We start from the raw sequence: 22,506 nt of genomic DNA, 5'->3' as shown, positions 1-22,506 counted from the left end.
ATATATATATATATATATATGGGAGTTGAGTTTCTTGTATATTCACATCTCTGCGAAACAAAACAACAAACACACCCATTTATCACATTACCCCCCCCCCCCCCACACACACACACACACACACACACTCACAGATATGAGATATGGTTCAAACAAAATAATAAGACGGCGTGACGCTTCAAGCTCACTGGCTTTGACCTTTTATTCGTTCACACAATTTGACAAAAAGAAGCCAACAGAATGATTACAAAAAGATGCACAGATTACACATTTCTAACAGCTACACAGCCTACATAGTTAGTTCTAATTACATGTATTTCTGTTCCGGCTGCAATAATGTTACTCTCCTATATACCTTGTTTGTTTCATAATATATTCATCAACCAAGATAAAGAAATAATTAGTTTGTTCACATTTAATACTCTGTACATGTAAAACCGTTTGCCCTGACTCGATGTGCCGGGTCAATCAGAACATTACCCTCAAGTTAGCTTTCCATAAATACTTTTCTCAATATTTATTCTGACAGCAGTATACTATGTTCCAGAACACAACAATCGCCGCAATATATTTTTCTACCTCGTGACGTAGACTCTCACGTTTGTGTTTGTTGATCTATAATTCACAATAGTTGGTAAACATCATTAAAATGTCATAAATATATAATACACGTATCGGCACATCAATAAAGACAAGATATCGATAATAGCATGAATGTTTCATAATATACATTATATTAAATGCAAATACATAATATTCATCCGAAGTCCAATCTTATTCAAAGATATCAAATAAATTATCATTTACATCAGAGTGAAAAATGATGGAATGTAATATCAATGTCTACTGAAACATACATTTCTACCATTCTCTCTACCTCATAAAGTTCATTCGTTAAAGAATAAACAAATGTTTAACGATAACACGTTGTGTAAATTCTAATTTTTTTACATACGCATTCTCCTAAATATTATGTGGTACGCTACACTTTTTTAAAGACATTACGTAATACTCAAAGCACAATGTCCAAGCCTGCTAATTATACTGGCATGGAGACGTTTAACAAAACAAAAAAGTCAGAAGGCCGCTTTTTGTGACGTTGTGATTTATCATCAGAAATTGCACAATGACAACACAAATTTATCCTACATAACTGTTACGATATAACCTAAATATTATTTCTTGGAATTATTTATTTTCATTTCAACGATAAAAACACGATTATTTATAAGTGTCTTCATTTCTAAAAATGCGTACTTGGCAAATCATCTATAAATTTTTCGCTATTAATGGAGCTTTTATCACAATACTCTGCATTTAAATGATACTGCATATTAAGGGCGATTCTCAAAACTTAAAATGTACATGTAATGTTTATATATTTGTTTTTTTTTCTTCTTCACATCATGGTACAAGTGACATCAAGTAAATCAAAACTTTTAATCACATGATGGTTGAGGCACAGTGATCATAACAATAAACAGTTCATCGTATGACAGAATAGACGTGTGTGTGTGTCGTGACATGAATTTCAATAGTGCCTACTGTTGGCTTGTGATATAACTATACATTTCAAAATATTGTGCGTCAGAATTTGGATATAGGGTTAACAAAAAGAAGTCCGTCGTGAATCGTTTTTAAGAAGATGCAACATAATTATATCTCACGCAACTAGCTCGCATCTTTTGTAATTTTCGTACCTTTTTTCTTCTTCTTACTAATCGCATTCATATTATTATTCTGCACTTTTGAAAATGTTTTAATATATCCCACCGATATATTCCGGAATGACAGTGTGAAATGTAAAGACATCTTCTTTTTTTTTAATTCAAATCTGATTAACAAGCTTTTGAAGTATCAATAACTAAATCTATGAATAAAAACAAAATCGTTCTCAATCCCGAATAGACAGAATTTTTATCATATACAATTCTTCTGGTTGTTCTTTCTTTTTATTATTCTTACAAAGTACTTATTAACTTTGTAACATGTGCTTTACCGGTTGTGTCTAGGGAAGTGTATAATTGTACCTTTAGCATTCACATTCTTCTAAATGAGAACGTTTAGCTTGATATGGATTTATAATTATCCAATAATTTATGATAATTACGTTTTGAACATTTTCTACACTATGAATAACTTTGTGAATGTATGAATAAATAGGATTCAGTGTTATTTTAGCCTGCAAAAGATGATTATTCTCTGGTAAATAATCATGTTTTTAACACATTTGACGCTGCTGAGAATTGCACTGTGAATGTGTGAATAGGCAGATTACCGTTTAACGTAAGAATTGCACGTTGATTGATGATATATCAGGCAAGTTTGGGGGTTTCTTTTCAGGGGTAGGTGTGAAAGAAATGAGGCGATCTTTGGAATTCAACTTGAACGCTGTACCACAAGCTTAGAGACCCTTGTAGACGTTGAGACACATGGCCAGCTCCTCCAAGTTGATCTTGCCGTCTCGATTGATGTCAAAGAAATTTAAGATGGATTTCTTGGATAACTCCAGTTGAGACATGTCCATGTCAGAATCCGTCTGTAAAGAAAGAAATAAATAAAACATAACTCGGTACGGTTCACTTTCAACTCAATTTCAGTTGATTTGAATTATATGCGTATAAAGTCAAACACACAAAAGTATACATGCACCTACACTCATGTATACTAAAAAAATGTAGCATTTTCACTGGTTGGTATTGATGTAATATTATTTATTTAAGTATTCATTTTATCTATTCCGATTATAAAAGAATCTATTCAATTTCTTATCAATAAACTGTTTGAAATAAATAAAGAAATGAATAAAATACAGAAGGTATAGAATAGAATATACAAACACATATCAAAATACAGAGGTAATTATGAAAATTAAATTGAACACGAGTAGGAATCCACCGTATTTTGGAGCCACATTTATCGATTCGTTTTTTAGGTAGAAATCTATGCTAAAACCGTAGGATCCACTCTCAGCAGTTTATTTTGGAGTGAATTCCACATTCCACTATTATTGTGAAATTAATGGATTTCAACTCCAAAATCTGTGATCGATAACATGATCCCTGATAGATAGTTTACACTCATCTGCATGACGAAAGTAAGGGCCCTACTAAATAAAGTGATTAGTGTGTCGAGGCTATGCCGATAAACAGCAAATTAATGTCAATTAAAAGTATGATATGTACTTACAAAATACATAATGGGGTACATAGGTTTTAGGGTTGAAAGCTATGAGTAGACAATTTTCGGAAGAACTTTGATTGCTAAGAAAAACAACAGCGCAGTTCCAAATGGGTGCTTACTTGATTCCATAGTATTACTTCTTTTTGTAATTGGCTATACTTTTGCAATGAGTGGATTTGAATTATGTCTTCATTGACCGACATTTAGCATTGTGCTAAAAAGAGATATGTTCCGCTCACCGTCTCCTTCTCCTATCCTTATGAAATAATTCATTTATATCACGGGATTCATGAAATCGTATTCCCGGGAAAATTCACCTTGTGAGGAAGGTTGGATTGCCTTTTAAAGGGAAAGTCAGCCCTGAAAAATTATTGAATTGGCAACTCGGTGACGAATATTTCGGAGTCCTCTCCCATTTCCTCTGAACTTTTTTTTTTCTTAGTAAGACTTGTTTCACGTAGGGATTGAGTGAATTCATATTTGCAATGATTATAGCTAGGGTGTATTTCCCTTTAAACACTTACATCCATGAGATCCGAGATGAACGCATCAAGCCGCTCTCCTTCTAGCTCGTTACCCCCATCCTAGCAAAATAAAAACAACATTCCACCTTATTTCATTTCGTATCGATTTCACAACCATGATCACAAGCATTGTATGAATATCTGATGGTTTAAAAGGTCAAAATGGGATAAAACAATTAAATGATTCATGAAAATATTGATTAAAAAAAGAGAAATATTGAGAGGGTAAATTCCTTCTATATATATACTCTACGAGACATTGGACAGTGGTATTTCTAGAATATGTTGCCCAATGATCAAATTTGGACAAAAGATGGCCCTAAATCCCCTAATATACTTTGCATACAATTCTCCCATTTAGTAAGATTTAAGCACCAATGCGTCTTGCACTCTTTAGCAATATGCGCTGAAACCTGTAAAGTCCACGTTATTAATAAGACCGCTCAAGGAATTGTTTGCTAAAACATGTTATATTGTATTTCAGAGGGTGTAGCGTACCCCCCCCCCCCTTTCCCAACTCAGGGTTATTTAGGGTACGCGTATGCATGTTCCCTCTTTTTGAAAGCACCCCCCTATATCTATAAAGTCAATGGCGGTCCGGACTTTGTCGCACGAAAAATTACCCCTTTACCGGAGATTTGGGAAACAGGCATGCGGTCCAATCCCGGGGGGGGGGGGGCGGGAGCGTGCAGAATGGCAGAAAGTAAATATACAACGACGCAGAATAGTGCAAGAATATTGTCAAGACAGGTTGTGTGTCCGGAGGATTGATTTAAAACAGCGATTTGAAGAAGTTTACAAGCAATATTTCATAAATCTTCTGAGACTAAACTTTTGACAATGTCAAAACGGACAAATATTCATGATGGTATTTGATGAATATCCTTCGTTCAATCTGAAGACATAAGAAAACTAAGGCTTTATGTTTAAGTTTCCAGACACCGGCCCCACACCTACCATATACTACAACTGCACGTTCTTGATTAACTAGTACTTTGTTCTCGCAGTGCCGGTGCGCACGAGGCGTCATTTCAATTGCGCCATTACCTAGCTGGCTAATATCAAGGCTGTAGCGCGCATACGCCAGTAACTCAAAGCTATGTTTGCCCAGTTCATAATGCATTCATTCTATGTCCAAGGCCGCTCTCGAATGGCGCATCAAAGTCCGCACAAGCCGATGACGCTAACGCAGTCCTGCGCCAGCACAAATTGACGCATCATGTGCAATGGGGCATATATAGTAGTATGTATACCTGTGCGTAATGTTGAAAGACCCTGTTGATGTGACGTCTCTTCTCCTTCTCTGACATGTTCTAAAATTAAAATTATATAAATGTGTCTTATTAACTCATAGGCCTGATACAGTATAAGAATTATTTTTTTAATGAATGCCAAATTTATTTTAAAAAACATACAAGATTTTCAACTGTTTGGTTAAGTTGCCCATAATAACTCTTTTTCTATTTTTAGTCCATAAGTTGGCTACGCAGTTGTAGACATGCAAATATACGGCCCATGTTAATGTTGCCTCAGATCAAGTTTTTGGATGGTGGCCTTTTCATCTTTTCTCTTTCTTCCTCATCCTTTCTTCTTCTCCTTCTCCTTCTCCTTCTCCTTCTCCTTCTCCTTTTTTTTACTGGTCGCAATCAAGTAATGTTACCAACAATAATGCAACAGGTCTTGCTTGAATATTCTACTTGAAAATGACGGTAAAGGCATATTAGCCCCCTCAAACCAACCCCCATTGTTATGTTACGTTCCGTTACCTTTAACATATAGAGAATAGATCATACGATTGGTGTAAAAATATATATATCTATATATTAATCATATGACATTTTTCAGGCTGATCTCTGTCGAATGTATTCGCTTACCTTTACTTTCTCGTCAAATTGGCTCAAGAAATTCGTTTCTGATTTGATGTTCAACAACCTGCAGAGGAGAAATTATAGACAAATATAAATGTCAAGAAAATAATGCATAGATAGACACACTGTGTGGCGTTAGAAACGGAGCCGAGGGCGCACGGTGGGCTCTGTAATTTCGCAAAATAAAAAGTAAAATATTTGGGCAGTTATCTATTCGTAACTATTATATCTTATTGGCTATATTTTTCGTGAAAAAATTACATTCTTAATCTAAAAAAGAGCAAGTCAAATTTCAGGCAGCAAGACGTCACCCCCCCCCCCCCCCCCCTTCCTGGTGAAACTGCACCTGCACGTCTCGTATTATACACAACTCATTGCCTGTAACACGTGCGCCAAATTCTGTGTAGAGAACGAGGCCATCAGAATCTTAAAAGCTAAGTTTACAAGTTTTTAGGATGATACGAATATTTATCCTGATAGGCCTACATTTTTTATCATGATTATAATTGTGTTCATTATAATGCGATGACTTCTGATGAAATTGATTGCATCATTATGAGACAAAGATTCACTTAACAAAAACGAATTTTGCAATTAGTAAAAATCCAGTAAATAATATTAATGAAATAAAGGATGGCATAAACTGATGATGACTTTATTCAAACAGGAAGAAAACGTGATGGGCCAATGGTAGATCAGTGATGCGTTCACAGCCAAGTCGATGCGTTATACCTTCTGTTGATAAAACATTAATCCTCATACCACGTCCCTCTGATAGGACTCAAAGCCATAGGCCCCCTCCTTGTTGCTTGCCTCCAAGAATAATTATTTTATTCGATATCTTAGCCGTAAAGTAAAGTGAATCATCATCAACATCATCATCAACATTTTCATCATCGTCGATTCCTAAATAAAAGCACTGTGCAACTAATAAAGCAAGGTTTTCATTTGGGTGAATGGGCTGTGTATACTTACTTTGACATCTCTCGTAAACCAAGTCGACCATCGTTATTCCTGTCACAAATCTTGAGCTGAGGAATAATTGATGAAAAAAGACCAATAAAAAATCAATCTCCTTGTTATCATAAAAACTTCTTCTACATCTGCTATGTGTTCTCTTTTAAAATGGATCAACATTTTTCGCCACTTCTGGATTCCATTTGCGTTATGAAAAGAGCTTATGCTTTGATTCTTTTTTTTTTCTTCTCAAAACCCTAATATTGTTCTTTTTCCCCTTTTACTTTCTCATCTTCTTATAATTTTTTTTCTTTAATTTTCATCCATTTCCAATTCTCAAGTTTACCCTTTTTTTGTTGTTCATCTTTAATATTTTTTGCTTTACTATCATATAATTTTATTATCATAAACATTTTCAGACTTATATTAAAAATATTAAAAATGGTAAATTTTTATGATGGTAAGCTGCTTTTTGATGCTTTATTTTTTTTTAAACCGAAAGGTAAAAAGTGAAAGCTTTCATTTTTTCAGCGTCCGGACACACTACCCCCATTACATATATATATTACGTATATGCTTACCGTTGCTTCGGCGTACTCATCTAACTTCTTCTCATCAACTTCCTTCTTGCCATGGCACAGATCACGAATGAACGACTAAAAAAAAAAAATCATGACAAAAATATAACTCTATTTTCAAATTTCATATAAATCGATTCTTCTCTCAATACTTCACAATATAGTGATGTTTTCTTATCATGTTTATCAGGGCTAATACACCGGACTATCACCGGACCATCACCTTCGGGCTATCAATACCTTGTGATAACTACCTCCAGAAAATTACAACGGATAAATATCCCCTGTGGCGCTTGAACCTCGAACAACTAACTAAAGACAACTGCCTCCAGGCATGACAGGACAATCATCCAGGAATAAAACTGGACACCTACCCCCTACTAATTACCCATTACTCTTAGATAACGACCTAGGGGAATTATCATAGGAGGTATTTATCCGAGGTTAGTTATCTAAGGTGATTAAAAGGGGACTAGCTATCATAGAATCCAAATAATGCTTTCTGATTATGACCTGAGCTTAATCAATACGTTTTTATTTATTTGTTTTACTTTAAGCACACTTTGCTTCGTTTGGTGCCGATTATGATGGTTATTTCATTTATTTGTTATCAATTGTTTATATATTTCACAAGGGTAGCTCATTAAAACAAAAGCTGGTCTTCCATGGGGCCCTGAAAATACATTGCAACTATATACAGTTAAAATAATAAATACAACAAATAGAATATTATGCATTATAAATGAATTCGGTAAAATTGTACAAGATTTAGAACAGGAGAGAAATAAGAAAAAAGAAAGAAGAATGGAAAGGGAATAGGCAGAGAGAGAGGAAAAAAAAGACTGCGAAAGGTCGCTGAAATCATATTATTGACATGTGCTTACTTTTAATTGAGACTGTTCTATGTAGCCGCTGGAGTTTGTGTCATACTTCTTCCAAATCTGCAATGATACACAAATATCAAATCATTACTTAATCGATCGTCAGAACCTTAAACAATCTGGTACATTTGGTTAGGTGATGTGCTGTTGAAATTACCATGAGATTGACTTCTAATGAGTACATTAGAGTTGCAGTCGTATTATCAATAGCTTCTCTGATCAAATAAATCTTCTTCAACGGATTATCCTAACTGATATTGAATTTCATATATAATATCACTTTCATGCGTTCTACATCTTCAAATGAACAGAACGACATTTCATCTTGATGGGAAAATCAGGGCGTTAGATAATCCGTAGGCGGGCCAATCAACTATCTTGGAATATTTTGGAGGCACCTATATTAGAGGTTTGACCTATATATTGCTAAAAATGATATCCATTGTGAAAATCAAATATTAATATTATTCCTAAGACTTGATTGAAAATTATAAGAAATTTAACCTTTGTAAATGTTTGGTATTCTCTCTCCAAAGAGTTAGACCCATCTTTCTCCCCCCCCCCCCCTCTCTCTCTCTTCAACAGTCACTCAATCATTGAGTAATACATGTAAATATGGAAATAAAAACCTCGCTTGAGGATAAGAGGGAAAAAATACCTTCAACAGGTCTCTGCTATCCGTGATGTTCTCATTTTTCCTGAAGATCACCAAGAAGTTTTCATCGGTCGGTAAAATCTCTGCTAGCTAAAAACAAACAAAACAGACACGTATACAAATAAATAACAATCGGTCAATTTTACCGGGAGGGGGGACCTAATGGTTATGGTGATTAAGTTCGTTTTTGTCTTCCCAGATACTGGTCGTGCCCCGTGCCAAGCTCTGATGACAACGATGATGAGGATGATGATGAGGATGATGATGACAATAATGATGGTGGTGGAGGTGGGGATATGGAAGATGATTCTAATTATAATGATGATGATGATGATGATGATGATGATGATGATGACGACGATGATGATGATGAAGACATAAGTAAAGTAGAAATATATTTAAAAGATCAAAACCTGTATTCCTATTATTTTTTTTTTACACAAATCATATTTCCATCGCTTTTATACAGTCATCATCTTTCTATATTCATGCTGTTTCCCAAAACAAATTTGATGTTCTTCTGTTGTTGTTCGAAACATGCTACCGTGGTTTCTGCCAAGACTTAACTTACGCCCACACCTAACGAGAAATTGTAAAAGCTACATGGATATCGTAAACCTGTCACAACTGTCACATAATGCACTTTAAGAACATCGATCGAAAGAATTTGACTTGAATTGCTGCTGCGAGTACATTTATACTTTCACATGAAGAAACGATCTCTCGTCGTCAAAATATTCATAACCACAAAACTCTCCGGGGGATCGTATCGTCTGTGTTACACCTTTTTAAAATGAACACATTAAAATGGTTCCGTGAAATTTCATACTAATCAGAAAAGCTTCATGTTGTCGCGTATGCGCCTAACATTATCAAGATAAATACACATGAGCTTCCTTATCTGAAACCAATACATGCCTCTTCTCTTCCCCTTTTTCCCTGAGGTATTTTCCCATTACACCCACAATACATAATACGAGACGCCGATATTTGTTTACGTAAGCTTGGCAGAATTTATGCGATTTTTTTTTTAATATACCGAATAATCTTTTTGTTTTTAAGAATTCCTTCTTATAGTATCTTTCTTCTTTTATTCGGTGATATTGATGAACTACTTAATGCGCAACCTAATTGTTTTTTCTATTGTGAGCTCAGTTGTAATGCAGAACTGTCTTGAATATAAAACTATGAAGAAATTATAAGAAAGTTAATCATTGGCATCTGGGGCAGAATGGCTCCTAACAAGGACATGATAAAAGTGTAAAGTCGTGTGTATGAAAAGGTCTTGAGAGATAGTCGAAAGTAATAGTTCCTAAAAAAATTACAAAAAGAATACCATTGCATGGTAGGTAACGAGCTAACTGAAGCACATTGAGGTATTCATTTATCAATAAACATATAAAACACAATACATTTTTAAGTTGAAACAAAAGTGGTCACAATAATAAGGAAATTACAGTAATTATTCTTTAACTATAACTTTTCTCAAAAAGAGAATTGTAATTACATCACGTATCCACCACAATACATAATGCATTTTCATTAGAGTACATGAGCCCAATAATCACTTCCAGCTAGCTACAAGGCAAATAAAAGAAAGCTTATATTAAATTGAATTGAAATTGAATTGAAACACACAAATAGGATGACCTGATATAGACGGATTTGGTAGCTCAGCAAACTGGGGTACCCATTTTTTCCTCGTTACTTTCCGTTTGAAACGCAATATGAGATACAATATTTGAAGGATCTATTTCTAATGCGATTAACATGATTACTGTACCATATGTGTAAGATGAGAGCAGAGGAAATTAGGTCTGAATATGAGACATAATTCCATAGGCCGAGTTTGATCACAATGTCCTTTCCCGCTAGCGTACCCCCCCCCCCTTTCCCCTCTCTTTCGCGCTCTTGTTTTCCGTTTTCCGTTCTCTGTCTCTCTCTCTCTCTTTCTCTCTCTCCCTCTCTTCCCCCACCCCCTTCTTCTTCAAATTCTCTCAGTCTAATACTGAGTTCCATTTCGGACCACGATTTCGGCTGCAAATTTAGTCAGTATATAACAAACTCTGTTTAGACATCATGATATATTTTTCTTTAATTTGTATATTTTTTTCTTCTATATCTACCAGTCTATCTATCTATCTTTCCATCTATCTCTACATCTATCTACTATTGTTATAACATTATTTGCCCATCTAATAATGATACAATTAAAGCGTCTCATGAATACTAATGTTCCTTTCGCAACATAATCCCCCAGTCGATGACTCTATTCACGTTCTTCTTTATTTCCTTTACTCCCACGTAGCCATGATTTCAAAACAGCAGGCACGTAGCCACGGGGGGGGGGGGGGGGGGGGGACACTTGCCCCCCACAAATTTCCAAGATCGGTTGAACTTTTTTAGACCCCCTTTTTTTGTACCTCGATCGATTACCTGTATGTGCTCCCCCCCCCCCCCCCCCCCCACATCAAACTCTGGCTTCGAGCCTGCAAAACAGTATAGGTAATATTCAACGTTTTGCTTCTTTCTCCTCTGATTCCCCCTTCCCCGCTCTGTTTTTCCCTTTTAGATAAAAAAGAAAGAAAGAGAAAAGAAACAGAAAGGAAGGGGAATGACCACCCCCATTGCCCCTAGCTGGCTACGCAACTGTCAACATATTTGATATCTTCTCGTATTTCACAGTAGATTCAAAATCCGCTGCATTCATAATAAACATATCACTTTCTCGGAAAGATATCAAATGACAGTCGAGTGTCATCTCCGTGACGCTAAGTGATATATCTTGTAGATTTACGGGGAGGGATTTTTATTTTTTAGACAGTAAAGGTTTATTTTGAAGCAAAGGACAGACAAGAATCTTGGGACGTTTCCTTTTTATATTCACTCACGCTGAGATGGTGGTGTCTTCTTCCAATGCAAAGATATATAAGAAGCGTTTTATCTAATGAAAACAAGTAAGCAAAATACTAAAACTAATGACTGTATGAAACAAAGGCATTTGATAATTATGAAAGACAAACCCTAATACTGTTCAAGTTTAATATTTGTAAGAATGGTAATTATTTGCATCACAATCAATTTGCATGAAACAAGATTATATTCTGTTCAAGTCTTTTGAATAGAACCTTCCAGTTATATTATTGATACTTATTTTATCGGAAGATTCATACTTTAGACGGTTGGGTTAATATTTGTGCAACTATGATAATGACGACATAGTTTCAAAGTGTTAATTTATCGTGTCTGACATCTTTTTATTGCACGTTAAAACCGATCTTGAAACTAAAACAAACATATCACATTGTATGCGTCCCCGAAGGAATCATGTCAGTCACGGTGTCTGGTTACAATATGAGAATACTTTATCGCCTGGCCTTGTCCACAAAGTGTCATTAAACCAATTATTATGGCCAAAGATTTGCAGAACGCATAATATGGTGGATCGCTGCTTCGCATCGTCCTCATTGCTCGGTCGTTTAAAAATGGGGTTGTGGTAAATCAAAACCCATCAGACCACGACAGCTAATGTGCTAAACATAATCCGTCTGGAAGCGTCCATGTCCAATACAAAAGGAAGTAACTACCAACTGGAGAAAATCTAACATTTGCTCCCGCGACAATATTAAAGATAAAGGTGAGTTCTGGTCATCCGATTTCATTGTGAAAGAAAAGGTGTGGAATGGATCAGAAAAAGTTGATCATATAGCATGTACGTATTGGTGTGTAATGCAAAGTTCTGGAGTCATCAAAATCATAATAAATTTGGCCCAGTCTTGGTAAAGTATATAACAAGCACCTGTACACAGAAAGATGTATATAGGACTACACACATGGTGTCGGGGCTACTAACCTTGATTTCCTAATCTTTCTATGCTCATTACTCAGCCAGTATACATTTTCTACCAAAATTGTTTGGCTAATGACATTTATTTGTAATCTTGAACATTCAGTGTAAATTTCGTTTGATTCTGTGAGAATTTTTTTTTTTAAACCAGAACTCACCTTTATCTTTAATTGCCCCGGGCTTTATTTCGTCGAAAGTATATAGGGTTAGGGTGAGATATAGTTTGAGTTTGTGGGTCGGAGTATTTGGTCATCATAGTGTAGAAAATTCCATAAACTTTCCGCTTTAATCAGATAAAGGCATTAGACCAAACACTGAAGTTGTTTGTAAGCCATGAGAAAGCGTTCCTGCATGAGTAAGACGCTCTATATACTTACATTTTCCAAAACTTTTTTTTCCTGTTTATTTGGAAATCATTAGAAGGTAGTTGCTTCCTTTAGTCAATAAAAGGCAATGTAGGGCTCGACGTGGCATTGAGATTTCCAATTTACTTGGTAGGCCAATAAACCGGCAAAGGTTTTCCAAACGAAAGCATTCATTATGAACATTATTAAGTGTTATCGAGAAGCACTAGAGTATGTGATAGGGCAATGGGGCAATTCGATCATCCCCCTCCCCCAACAAAAAACGCATATAAAAGTCGTTATGATGTAAATAACCACTAAGATACATTTAAAGCTAACAGATTATGGGGACCTCTTTCTTTTTTACATTTATTCTTTTTTCCCCTCCTTGTTTGCGTTTACTTGCCCTATTGTCCCCATTCATTTCCCTTCGTGACCTCCATCCTCGTAACTTTTCTTTCTTTTCAACATCTTCTTCCCCTCGTTAATCAAGTGTGTGGCCTAACATCATACCATCATTACTTGATGAATCTCACTTGATGCATCTTGTCACCCCCGGCACACTTCTTCTTTCCACCGCATATCGGATTCCCCCCACAAGTCACACGCCACAAATCACGTTGCTTATTCTAAAGGGCAATTACCCAGCTCCAGTTTCCTTTTCTTGGTGTACATTTCAACAACTTCTTATTTTCTTATCTGTCGCTCAACCGTCGCGTTTTCATCAATTCCTTCCCAAGACATCGGTCCCAAGAAGGACTTAATTACATGAATCCTTGGGCTAATAATGTTCCCTATTTCGATTTAAGGTTTATTTAGTATATTCTTCACCCGATTTGGCTACTGATTAGCCTGTATTGTGGGTAATGTCCTGTAACGGTAATGCAATCAGGGGGTAAAGTCACCTACCACATGAGGATTTCATGGAATGTGATACTTTACTTCTGAGACATTAGCTCGGACATTCTTAGATCTTACGTTAAAAATGTATGCTTTTTTATTCGTTTTATTTTCTCTCTCTCTCTCTCTCTCTCTCTCGGTCTTGCTCTTCATCTCTTTATTTCTATGTGACTGGCTCAATTTAAACTAGCTACGGAAAGCTGCCGGAAGTAAGCTACAGTATCAATGTTTCACTTCACTCGAGGTCTCGAGCTTACACCTCGACACCCCCCCCCCTTTCACCCAAGGGGAGGAAGGTCACGTGTTTTAAGGCGAAAAGACCAAAATGCAAATTATATACAGTCATTCTTGTTTGCACTTTGCATTTCAGTCCATTCAGTTGCGCTTGAAATTGAATCTCGGGTTTCTCTAGTCAAAATCTTTCGGCGCGTAATACGTAATCCGGATGATGAGAATCCGAACCACACCGAGTTCCGTTGATAGAGTTCTATTTGCGTCATGACCAAAGCTGTGTTCATGGAGTCAACAAGGATGCACTTTCTGCGATGTCATCCTTGGCAACACGAAAGCAAGAATTCTGCATTAATTAATGAACGGAGGAGCTCTTTTCTGACAGCATAAACATCTTCAAGAAAAATAGCCCTTACCTCCTCCCTGCTAATTATACAGCTGCGAGGTTTCTTGAAACATCTTCGCCCTCGGTTTATGCTTCTCATCTTTCATCCTCTCTTGTTATTCTTTCATTCCTTCGCAACCCATCCTTTGAGTTCTTACTCACCTTTCATTCGTCATTAATCTCTTCTTTTCCCTTCCGACTTATGTTTTCCCCTTCTCCTTTTCTATTATTTCAACGTCTAAATTTTCTAAATCCCTCTTCTCTCTTTACTTCTCACAATACCTGCCTCTCTCTATCTGCCTCGCAGGACACCCTATATTATTTAAATATTTATTACCTCTTTCATTCTTTTTCAAATTATCTAGATCCACCCTCCCTCCCTTCACCTCTCTTTCTCACTCCGTCTCTCCCATGCAACTTCCCTCTTTTCCATTCCCCTTTTCCCATCTATTCACGCTATCTTTCTCTCTCTTCCACTTCCCTTTCCCCCATCTCTCTCCCCCTCTCTCTCTCTCTCTCTCTCTCACACACACACAACACACATTCTCTCTTTCTTTATAACTTCTTGCTCTTCACGCTTAAGAAAAATTTCTAGCCAATGAAAACTTTTTTTTTTAATTATTATTTTTGTTACGAGGATGATCTAAGGTAGATGTGAAAATACTCAACATTTTCTTTAACAACTTTCCATCCCACAAATATCGTAGTATATTAACACGATTGTTCTTTTTAAACTATTGTGGAAAAATGCATTCCACTCCACCCCCCCCCCCCACCATGTTAAAGTTCATTTAATCGTCCTATAGTAATTCTCGTGTCTATATATCACCAGTGTGAAAGTGTCATTCAAAACCGTATGCTTTGGCAACGTGGTGTTGCATGGGCACCAGTATGGTTTCACTGTGTCATCACAGTGTCACCGTTTCCTCGTGGTTCCTCCCACCAAGTTCCCTTTTTCATAAAATCTTATAGCATAATTATTTCATATTTCTACTCTTGTTTAACAGTATCATCACTTGTTCTCCCCCGCCCCCTAACCCAGTCTGTTTCATGATTATCTTCTCAAAGCTACCAAACCCTCTCTACTCTCCCACCCTTTTGCAAAGATTGTTGTCACAACCTGGCGTCGTCGTTAGCGTTGTCGCCATTGTTTTTCGTTATGTGCATGCATGCTCCGAGTCATGCCCACCCAATCATCATTACTATAGTAATAATGTTCCCCCTTGCCATTATCGTTTAGGCTCACTGTGTGTAGCCAAAGGAACCTTGGCTTGGTTTGCATGGAATAAAGACGAATACACAAGCAGATAGAAAGCCGACGAATTCTGGTTTTTTTTTTTAATTTAAATGAGACTGCAAATTCTCTACAATGTCACTTTGGCAGAACATCTTAAAAGAAAAAGGTTTCCCACGAAAGGAATGCTCTTCCCATGCCCTTATATACGAAATATCACTGTAAATAGATAAAATAATTTGGACCAAAGTTTCATTTAACATGTGTGTGTTTGTGTGTTTGTGTGTGTGTGTGTGTGCATGTGTGTGTGCGTGTGGTGTCATATACTCATTTCTGTGTGTACTGCATGAGACTTTCAGCAATATTGATTCCCTTTCCCATCGATTTGACGTTTCCAAAACCTTCCAGTTTGCACTCATTATTGTGCATTACGAAATCAATCATTGGGCTAATTGCCTTCCAGACAGCTTCTTTCATAATGCGAATGCAATGTCATGAATAGAACTCAATTTTATAATCAAAGACCTTGGATATTTTATCATCGAATGTCTGATAGCTGATCACGCTTGTTGATGAAAAGGCAAAACGTATGTCAAATTTCATCATTAATCTATCATATAAAGGATGAAAAATTGCAGGGGATGATATTGACGTCCATAACGCTTTGCACACATCGACAAAGAGACATGGCAAAGGCAAATTATTATTTGTTTTCCTTTAGTTATGAATTGTACAGTAAACTTATTGTCGTCACTTTAAGACGTGTGGGTAGAATTACATTTATTCTTGAAGAAAACCACAAACTTTCCTCATGTTTTCTTCATTCTTATTATCCAATCTTCACATGATTGTTTCCTCTCCACTACACATGATTTTAAAAAGAGCTCACTAGATGTCTTGCACGTCAAAAATTCCATACGTTTCCTCCAAAATAATTTCGAATTCAATAATAGTAATCATTCTGGAGCCTTCGTCTCCCATTTCGAGTGCACGTTTTGCTTAAGATGTCAAACCCTTTCGCTATGTAAATATCGTCCCATTTGCAGAGCACCATTCATCCCATCTCTCAGGGATGTCGCGTAAATGTACTTGACAGCTTGGGAACACCCTATGGTGTAAGGGGCCCATTATCAGGGATAAAGAAGGGCTCACTCACTGGCAATGTGAAACATGATGCTCACATAATTCAATCAAGTTAGAGAGGGAGAGAGAGAGAGAGGGGGGGACAGAGAGAGAGAAATAGAGAGAGAGAGAGACATTGAAGAAAAGAGAGAGATAAACGAGTGAGAAAGAAGGGAAAGAGAAAGAAAGAGAGATTGAAGAAAAAGAGAGAGATAAAACGAGTTAGAGAGGGGGAAGGAGAGGGGTATAGGTAGTGAGACAAAAAATAAAGAGAGAGAAAGAGAGGGGTGAGATATTACAAATGGATGGGATGTCTTCTGCTTAGTACTTGATGATCATTTCTTTCAGCTAGATAATACTTTGCTTTTTTTTTTCGAAGACGACTGATATTTACTGATAATATTAATAATGCAAGGAAAATTGGGGCATTGATCCAGTGGGTTTGTGGATATGGATTATTGCATTATGATGCGCATTGTGGAGCTTCTCATGGCCAGACAGAGAATTACATACAACCTATTGTAATTGGGTCAAATTAATCATGGATAGTTTATAGCAAATGCGAAATGAAACGCTCATGAAATTATGATGGGTATAAGTATAAACCACACATTTATGCAGCTCCACTGATTATTGATCCAGTATTTCATATGAATTTTGAATTTATTTTGAATCATTTAGGATTATCTCGAAACGCCAAAACGAGCTTGCAAACTACACATGAGTGATTACGTACTCCACAATACCCCTCTAAAGTAAATGACGTTTCGACATTGCCGAATCGAGATGCTTTTCTACTCGCAAGGTTCCTGGCCATTAATCCTTTCTAATGTCTCATTCTGTGATGGGAGAAAAATTATACATCTCTGGCTAAGTAGATCCTACTTTCATGACTTGGTGAGTCATCAACTTATCGTTGGGGTTTGGAAAATATTTAGCCTTTCAAAAATGAGTTTTTGGAAAATGTATCAAAGTTGATAGCCCCATCATAGCCATCACCAGACGGAAGCGATCAATATTATCCCTCTTCGGAGCACTTTAAACTGTCATTGATGAATTCGATCAAGAAAGAAATCAAATCGTCTCAGGATGGGTAGTTGCTGATATGTTTGTGGCTCATTTCGTCGAAGAAAAATGTTTGCACCTGCGCTGTATGATACACAAAAATAACAGATCCAGATTAACGTCGATTGCAAGCGCGGTAAAGTTGCTTTAAGTGATTCGAGCTATTGGAAACGACGAACCACTTGTATTAAGCTATCTGCATATATTATAACTACTCAAATGAAATTAAATTAAGTGCACATGAAAATACAACGAATTATGGAAATCTGGAAAATGGAAAGCTTTTAGAATATTTCCTTTTTTCATTAAAACGGAGAAAGAAAACCACTTAATATGATGAATCCATCTTATTAAACCTGACTTTTTTTTTAATCAGCATTATCATGCTAAGCTCAATTATAAATTAGTGTGGGAGTTTATTTGTCCCGCTCATCTAGACAAACATCATTTCGTCAAGGATATATTTCTGTTGTGTCCGACATTCAATATGTACTTATATCATTATATAGGTAAAGTGATTAATTAATCCAGGGTCTGAATATTCAATTCAATTCGATCCAATTTGGTTAATAAAAAGATACAAAGTACATCGAGGATTCAGTGACACAAAGAAGTAACTCCATATTTTGCTAAAAATTAGTATTTGATATGTTCAGGAAAATGTGGGCTTTCGAGGACACAAAGACTTAACTCCACCCAACACCCCATTGAAGTCAATGGCTAGTGAGACATAGACTTAACTCTTTAAGGCCCAAGTGTTCAGCGACACATACACCATTTTTCTCAAAATGGCCAAAACGGAGTTACGTCTTTGTGTCACTGACCCCTCGACATGTAGTATAGTCAAATGACTATGTTTACAATGCACATGAAATAAAAATGGACATAAAATAGAATTATGATTGAAGAAAAAAACTTTAATAACAATTTGTTAATTAAAATTTGGTTTTTGTGTGTCTCCAAATCTAACTATGGGGGAACTGTCCGTTTTTAACTACCCTGCATGGAGGGCGTTAACCAGGGGGTAAATGAACCAGAGTTAGCTGTTCTAGGGGGACTTCACCCAAGATAGCTGTCCTGGGGGTGTTTCACAACGATCATAAGTCGAACTTAACTCCAAGTTGGACTTAGAAATTATGGAGAGCCATTTGTAGCCTTAAGATGAATAATATTCAAAAGCAAAAATTGAAGTATTATAGACTTTTCATAAATTCCACTTCAGGAACATGAAATCTCCTTGATAATAGAAAATATGAATGATTTGAATCAAAATTTTATGCCTTAAAAAAAAAACTTTTACAAATGATTTTCAAGGATGCTAACGGCTTCCCATAATTGTTAAGTCCAACTTAGGATCTTTGTGAAACATCCCCAGGAATAGTCGTCAAGTAAGGGCAGTGTTTGAGAAAATTAGAAACAAATTTAAATGACATGTGCAGATAGCAGTCATGAAGCACGACCAGATGCATGCTTTGATCTAACTTAGATGTAAACACACTCCCAAATTGGAATCTAACTGTTATGAAAAATACAGGTTTATGCAACCAACCATTTCAAAGTTACTGCCACGTTAGACGATAGATTCGAATAAACTTCAAGGAAAGGGCGCGTGATCATTGACTAGCATTTGCTAATCTTAGTAAGATGTAAACATTATATATAATATAGGCATACTTACAGGAAATTACACGAGTGATATAAATCATTGAGAGCGTTAGCAAAAAAATATCTACACAATGTATTTTTGATATAGTCCGATACACGAGGGGGAAGCCTAGGGTGTTTATACTGTTTCAGATGTAACAAGAGTGGGTGACAATAGAAGATGAAGATCTACTGACGTCTACAGAAGGTGAAAATAGAATTACATTTCTCAAAACAAACGGTTTTATCATGAAATATAGATGTAGAACATTTTCTAAATACAGTCAAACCTGTCTATAGCGACCACCCAAGGGAAACACAAAAGATGGTCTTTAAAGACATGTGGTCTTTATAGACAGGTGGTCACTAAAGCAGGTTTGACTGTACATGTTTTTAGTTCATGCTCACCTCGGATACATGGAAACGTCCATCTTGTGTTTCGTCATAAGCTCCCATGTAGCATGACTTGACGTCATCGATTAAGTCCTGTGTGATCTACAAACATGAAGTAAAATATATAAATGAATGATGATGATGATGCAAACGTTAAGTTCTTCATTCTTTAGATGCGCGAGATCAATTTTTGTAATAAATGCCATTCATTATTACGAAAGGAGATGAACAGAGTTGAGAAAGAGATTGGGGAAGCGGAAAGAAGAAAGATAGTGAAAAAGATGGGGAGTGCGGAGGTAAGTGAAGAAAGAGAGAAAGAGAGAGGGAAAAAAAGCTTGGAATTGCCCTTGTGCAGTGTGGTAAGTGACGTTAACCGGGAGCTGTGTGTTTATTAAGCGGGACTGCACTACTTGTAGCTACTTGCACCCTCTATATAGCCAACAATGCCTAGGCGGTACCCGTTGATCCCCCCATGGTCCCCTTTTTTGAGAGTTGATTTGCTGAAATGACCACCTGCCAGTGACCATGCAGGGAGGTCTAATCCCCTGGCCAAACTAGTGCAATATAATCCTAATAGACAACTTCTCTTTCTTTTTTTGAAGCTGAACAATTCAGAGAAGCAGATTTTTTAAAGTTTGTAATCACTCTACGTACAGGCATTTCAAGTTGAATGAATCCGTAATGTCACTGTAACGAAGTGCCGGACAAATTTCCTACACCTGAAATTGCTAACATGTATACTTTTAGAAATGTATGACTGAGAAGGGTAATTTCTTTTTAGAGGATCTATAATAATTTGAGTAGTGCCCCAGAGGAGGAGTGACTAAAGAGAAAAAACAGAAATTAGTGATATTTGTGATTAGCGATTAGTGACTAATCGTTGAATACATACACAACCCGCTGACCAAATTGCCAATTTGAGATTCGCATACATTTTTAGTGATCTCATATTTCAAACATTCATAAATCTCATATTATCGGTCTGATGTATTTAAAACTTTCGCCATTCTGTTCCTCTAATCTTTTTGCTCTCATGCAGATTAATAATACAAAGGTTGGATTGCCCTTTTCGATAATGACATTATGAATCTCAATTCTACTCTCCTTACTCCCCCATCAATAATTTTACTTGTAATGTGGCACTGCAGGATTATAAATGATATGAATTGGAAGTGGAAAGAAATTTGAAAGAAGAGGATTAATCATACCATGTTTCCATTTTCATTCTACACGCCTGTGGCAATAATACATAATCTCGCTGAAAATTATAACAAATTCGTATGGCTTTTCTTTCAGCTAGCGAATGGGTTCTTTTCTTATTCCATGGTCTCGACTTCGTGGAGACACGCATGTGAAAAGAAACTTAATCTTCCCCGAGGAGGTTTAGACTTACAATTAAATTGCTCGTTTCTGAAGCATGAGAATAAAAAAAAAACGATGTCTCAAGGAAGCGCGCGAAAATGCCAATTTAACTCGCAGCGTTGTCAAACACCGTGCACACCATTACATGGACAGCGCAATGTGAGGAATAGGGAAACATTTAGACGATAAGGGTTAAAGATGACTGTGAAGTGATCGTGTTCGAATAGAAAGCTCCCATGTGACCTACTCGTGGCTAGGAGCTACGTTTCAATATTCAAACGATGGAAACAAGAGAGACCCAACGCAGCTTCTTGGTAGGAATATGATATCCATGTTCCCTCTTCACCTGATTTCTAGCGTTCTGTATGAATGTATACAATGTCATCGTGAGTCCCTGTACGACGTCAGGGCACCGTTTCACAAAACCGTCGTAAGTACGAACTCGCCGACATCCCATTTAAATGCTCGTATATTTTAATACACGCGTTTCAATTGGGTATTGTTGAACTTATTATGCAGGTTTAGTGAAACGCTGCCTAGGGCAAAAGGATTTTGCATCAAGCGAACGATCATTGACAAAAATAGGATAATTTGTTTAGATCTTAATGTTCGCGGCGGATCCAGGATTCTTATTTTTTTCCTTTTTTAAGAAGTTGGGCCAGCACCCCCCCCCCCCCCCTCTTTGGGTTCGCTATGTATCTGACCTAAAAATCAGAGTATAATATTTACTCAGCTTAAACAGGTGATGACGTGTATAAATTAGACAGAGAGAGAGAGAGAGAGGGGGGAGATCCCGGGAAGGGCGGGGGAGGCTCCTGAAATATATTCTAGTGCTTTCCTCTCTCGTTTTCGGTGTCTTTCGATTTCTCGTTTTTTTTTTTTTCTTCTTGGTATTCTACAGAGTGAAGTCACGTACCCCGTAACCTCCCCTATCTCGCCGCTAATCATGCTGATATAAAAAGTTAGATCATTTCTTTCTTACCTTTGTGGATTTGTCGGTGATCATTTCCAAGTAGTCTTTGAAGAATCTGTTCAGACCATCCTGATCGATGTAGCCGCTTTCTGTAATGAAGAAAAAGGAGACAAAGTTTCACCATAAATCATTCAAGTACCATATTTTGTCAATCATTATAAACGCCAATCATGCATGTATAGTCTCACACGTTAACTTTGTGCACTTTGCCAGCTTTGAATAACCCATGTTTTCATTCTGATACAATCCCAAAGGTATTTGATATAGCGCAGTGTCAGTTACAAAGGCGTGATGATTGTGTGGTTCTACATGATTGGGCCACACTTCAAGAATATTTCAAGTTGCGGAACTAACAATGGA

General features: G+C 36.7%; 1 protein-coding gene across 1 annotated transcript; it reads right to left on the bottom strand.

Annotated features, from left to right (window-relative positions):
- Positions 1-183: 183 nt before the first annotated feature.
- LOC579873 (secretagogin) lies at positions 184-22,275 on the bottom strand. Its single transcript, XM_030975837.1, has 10 exons — positions 22,156-22,275; positions 19,827-19,913; positions 8,650-8,736; positions 7,995-8,051; positions 7,114-7,188; positions 6,551-6,606; positions 5,582-5,639; positions 4,961-5,020; positions 3,708-3,767; positions 184-2,539 (listed from the first exon to the last, which is right to left on the bottom strand). Exons 1-10 carry the CDS (start codon positions 22,177-22,179, stop codon positions 2,405-2,407), a joined length of 699 nt encoding a protein of 232 aa, XP_030831697.1. The 5' UTR covers positions 22,180-22,275; the 3' UTR covers positions 184-2,404.
- Positions 22,276-22,506: the final 231 nt, after the last annotated feature.

The sequence above is a fragment of the Strongylocentrotus purpuratus genome, unplaced genomic scaffold, assembly GCF_000002235.5.
Source record: "Strongylocentrotus purpuratus isolate Spur 01 unplaced genomic scaffold, Spur_5.0 spur5_scaffold_8, whole genome shotgun sequence".
Lineage (NCBI taxonomy): Eukaryota > Metazoa > Echinodermata > Echinoidea > Camarodonta > Strongylocentrotidae > Strongylocentrotus > Strongylocentrotus purpuratus.
This window is presented reverse-complemented; position numbering and strand designations above follow the sequence as displayed.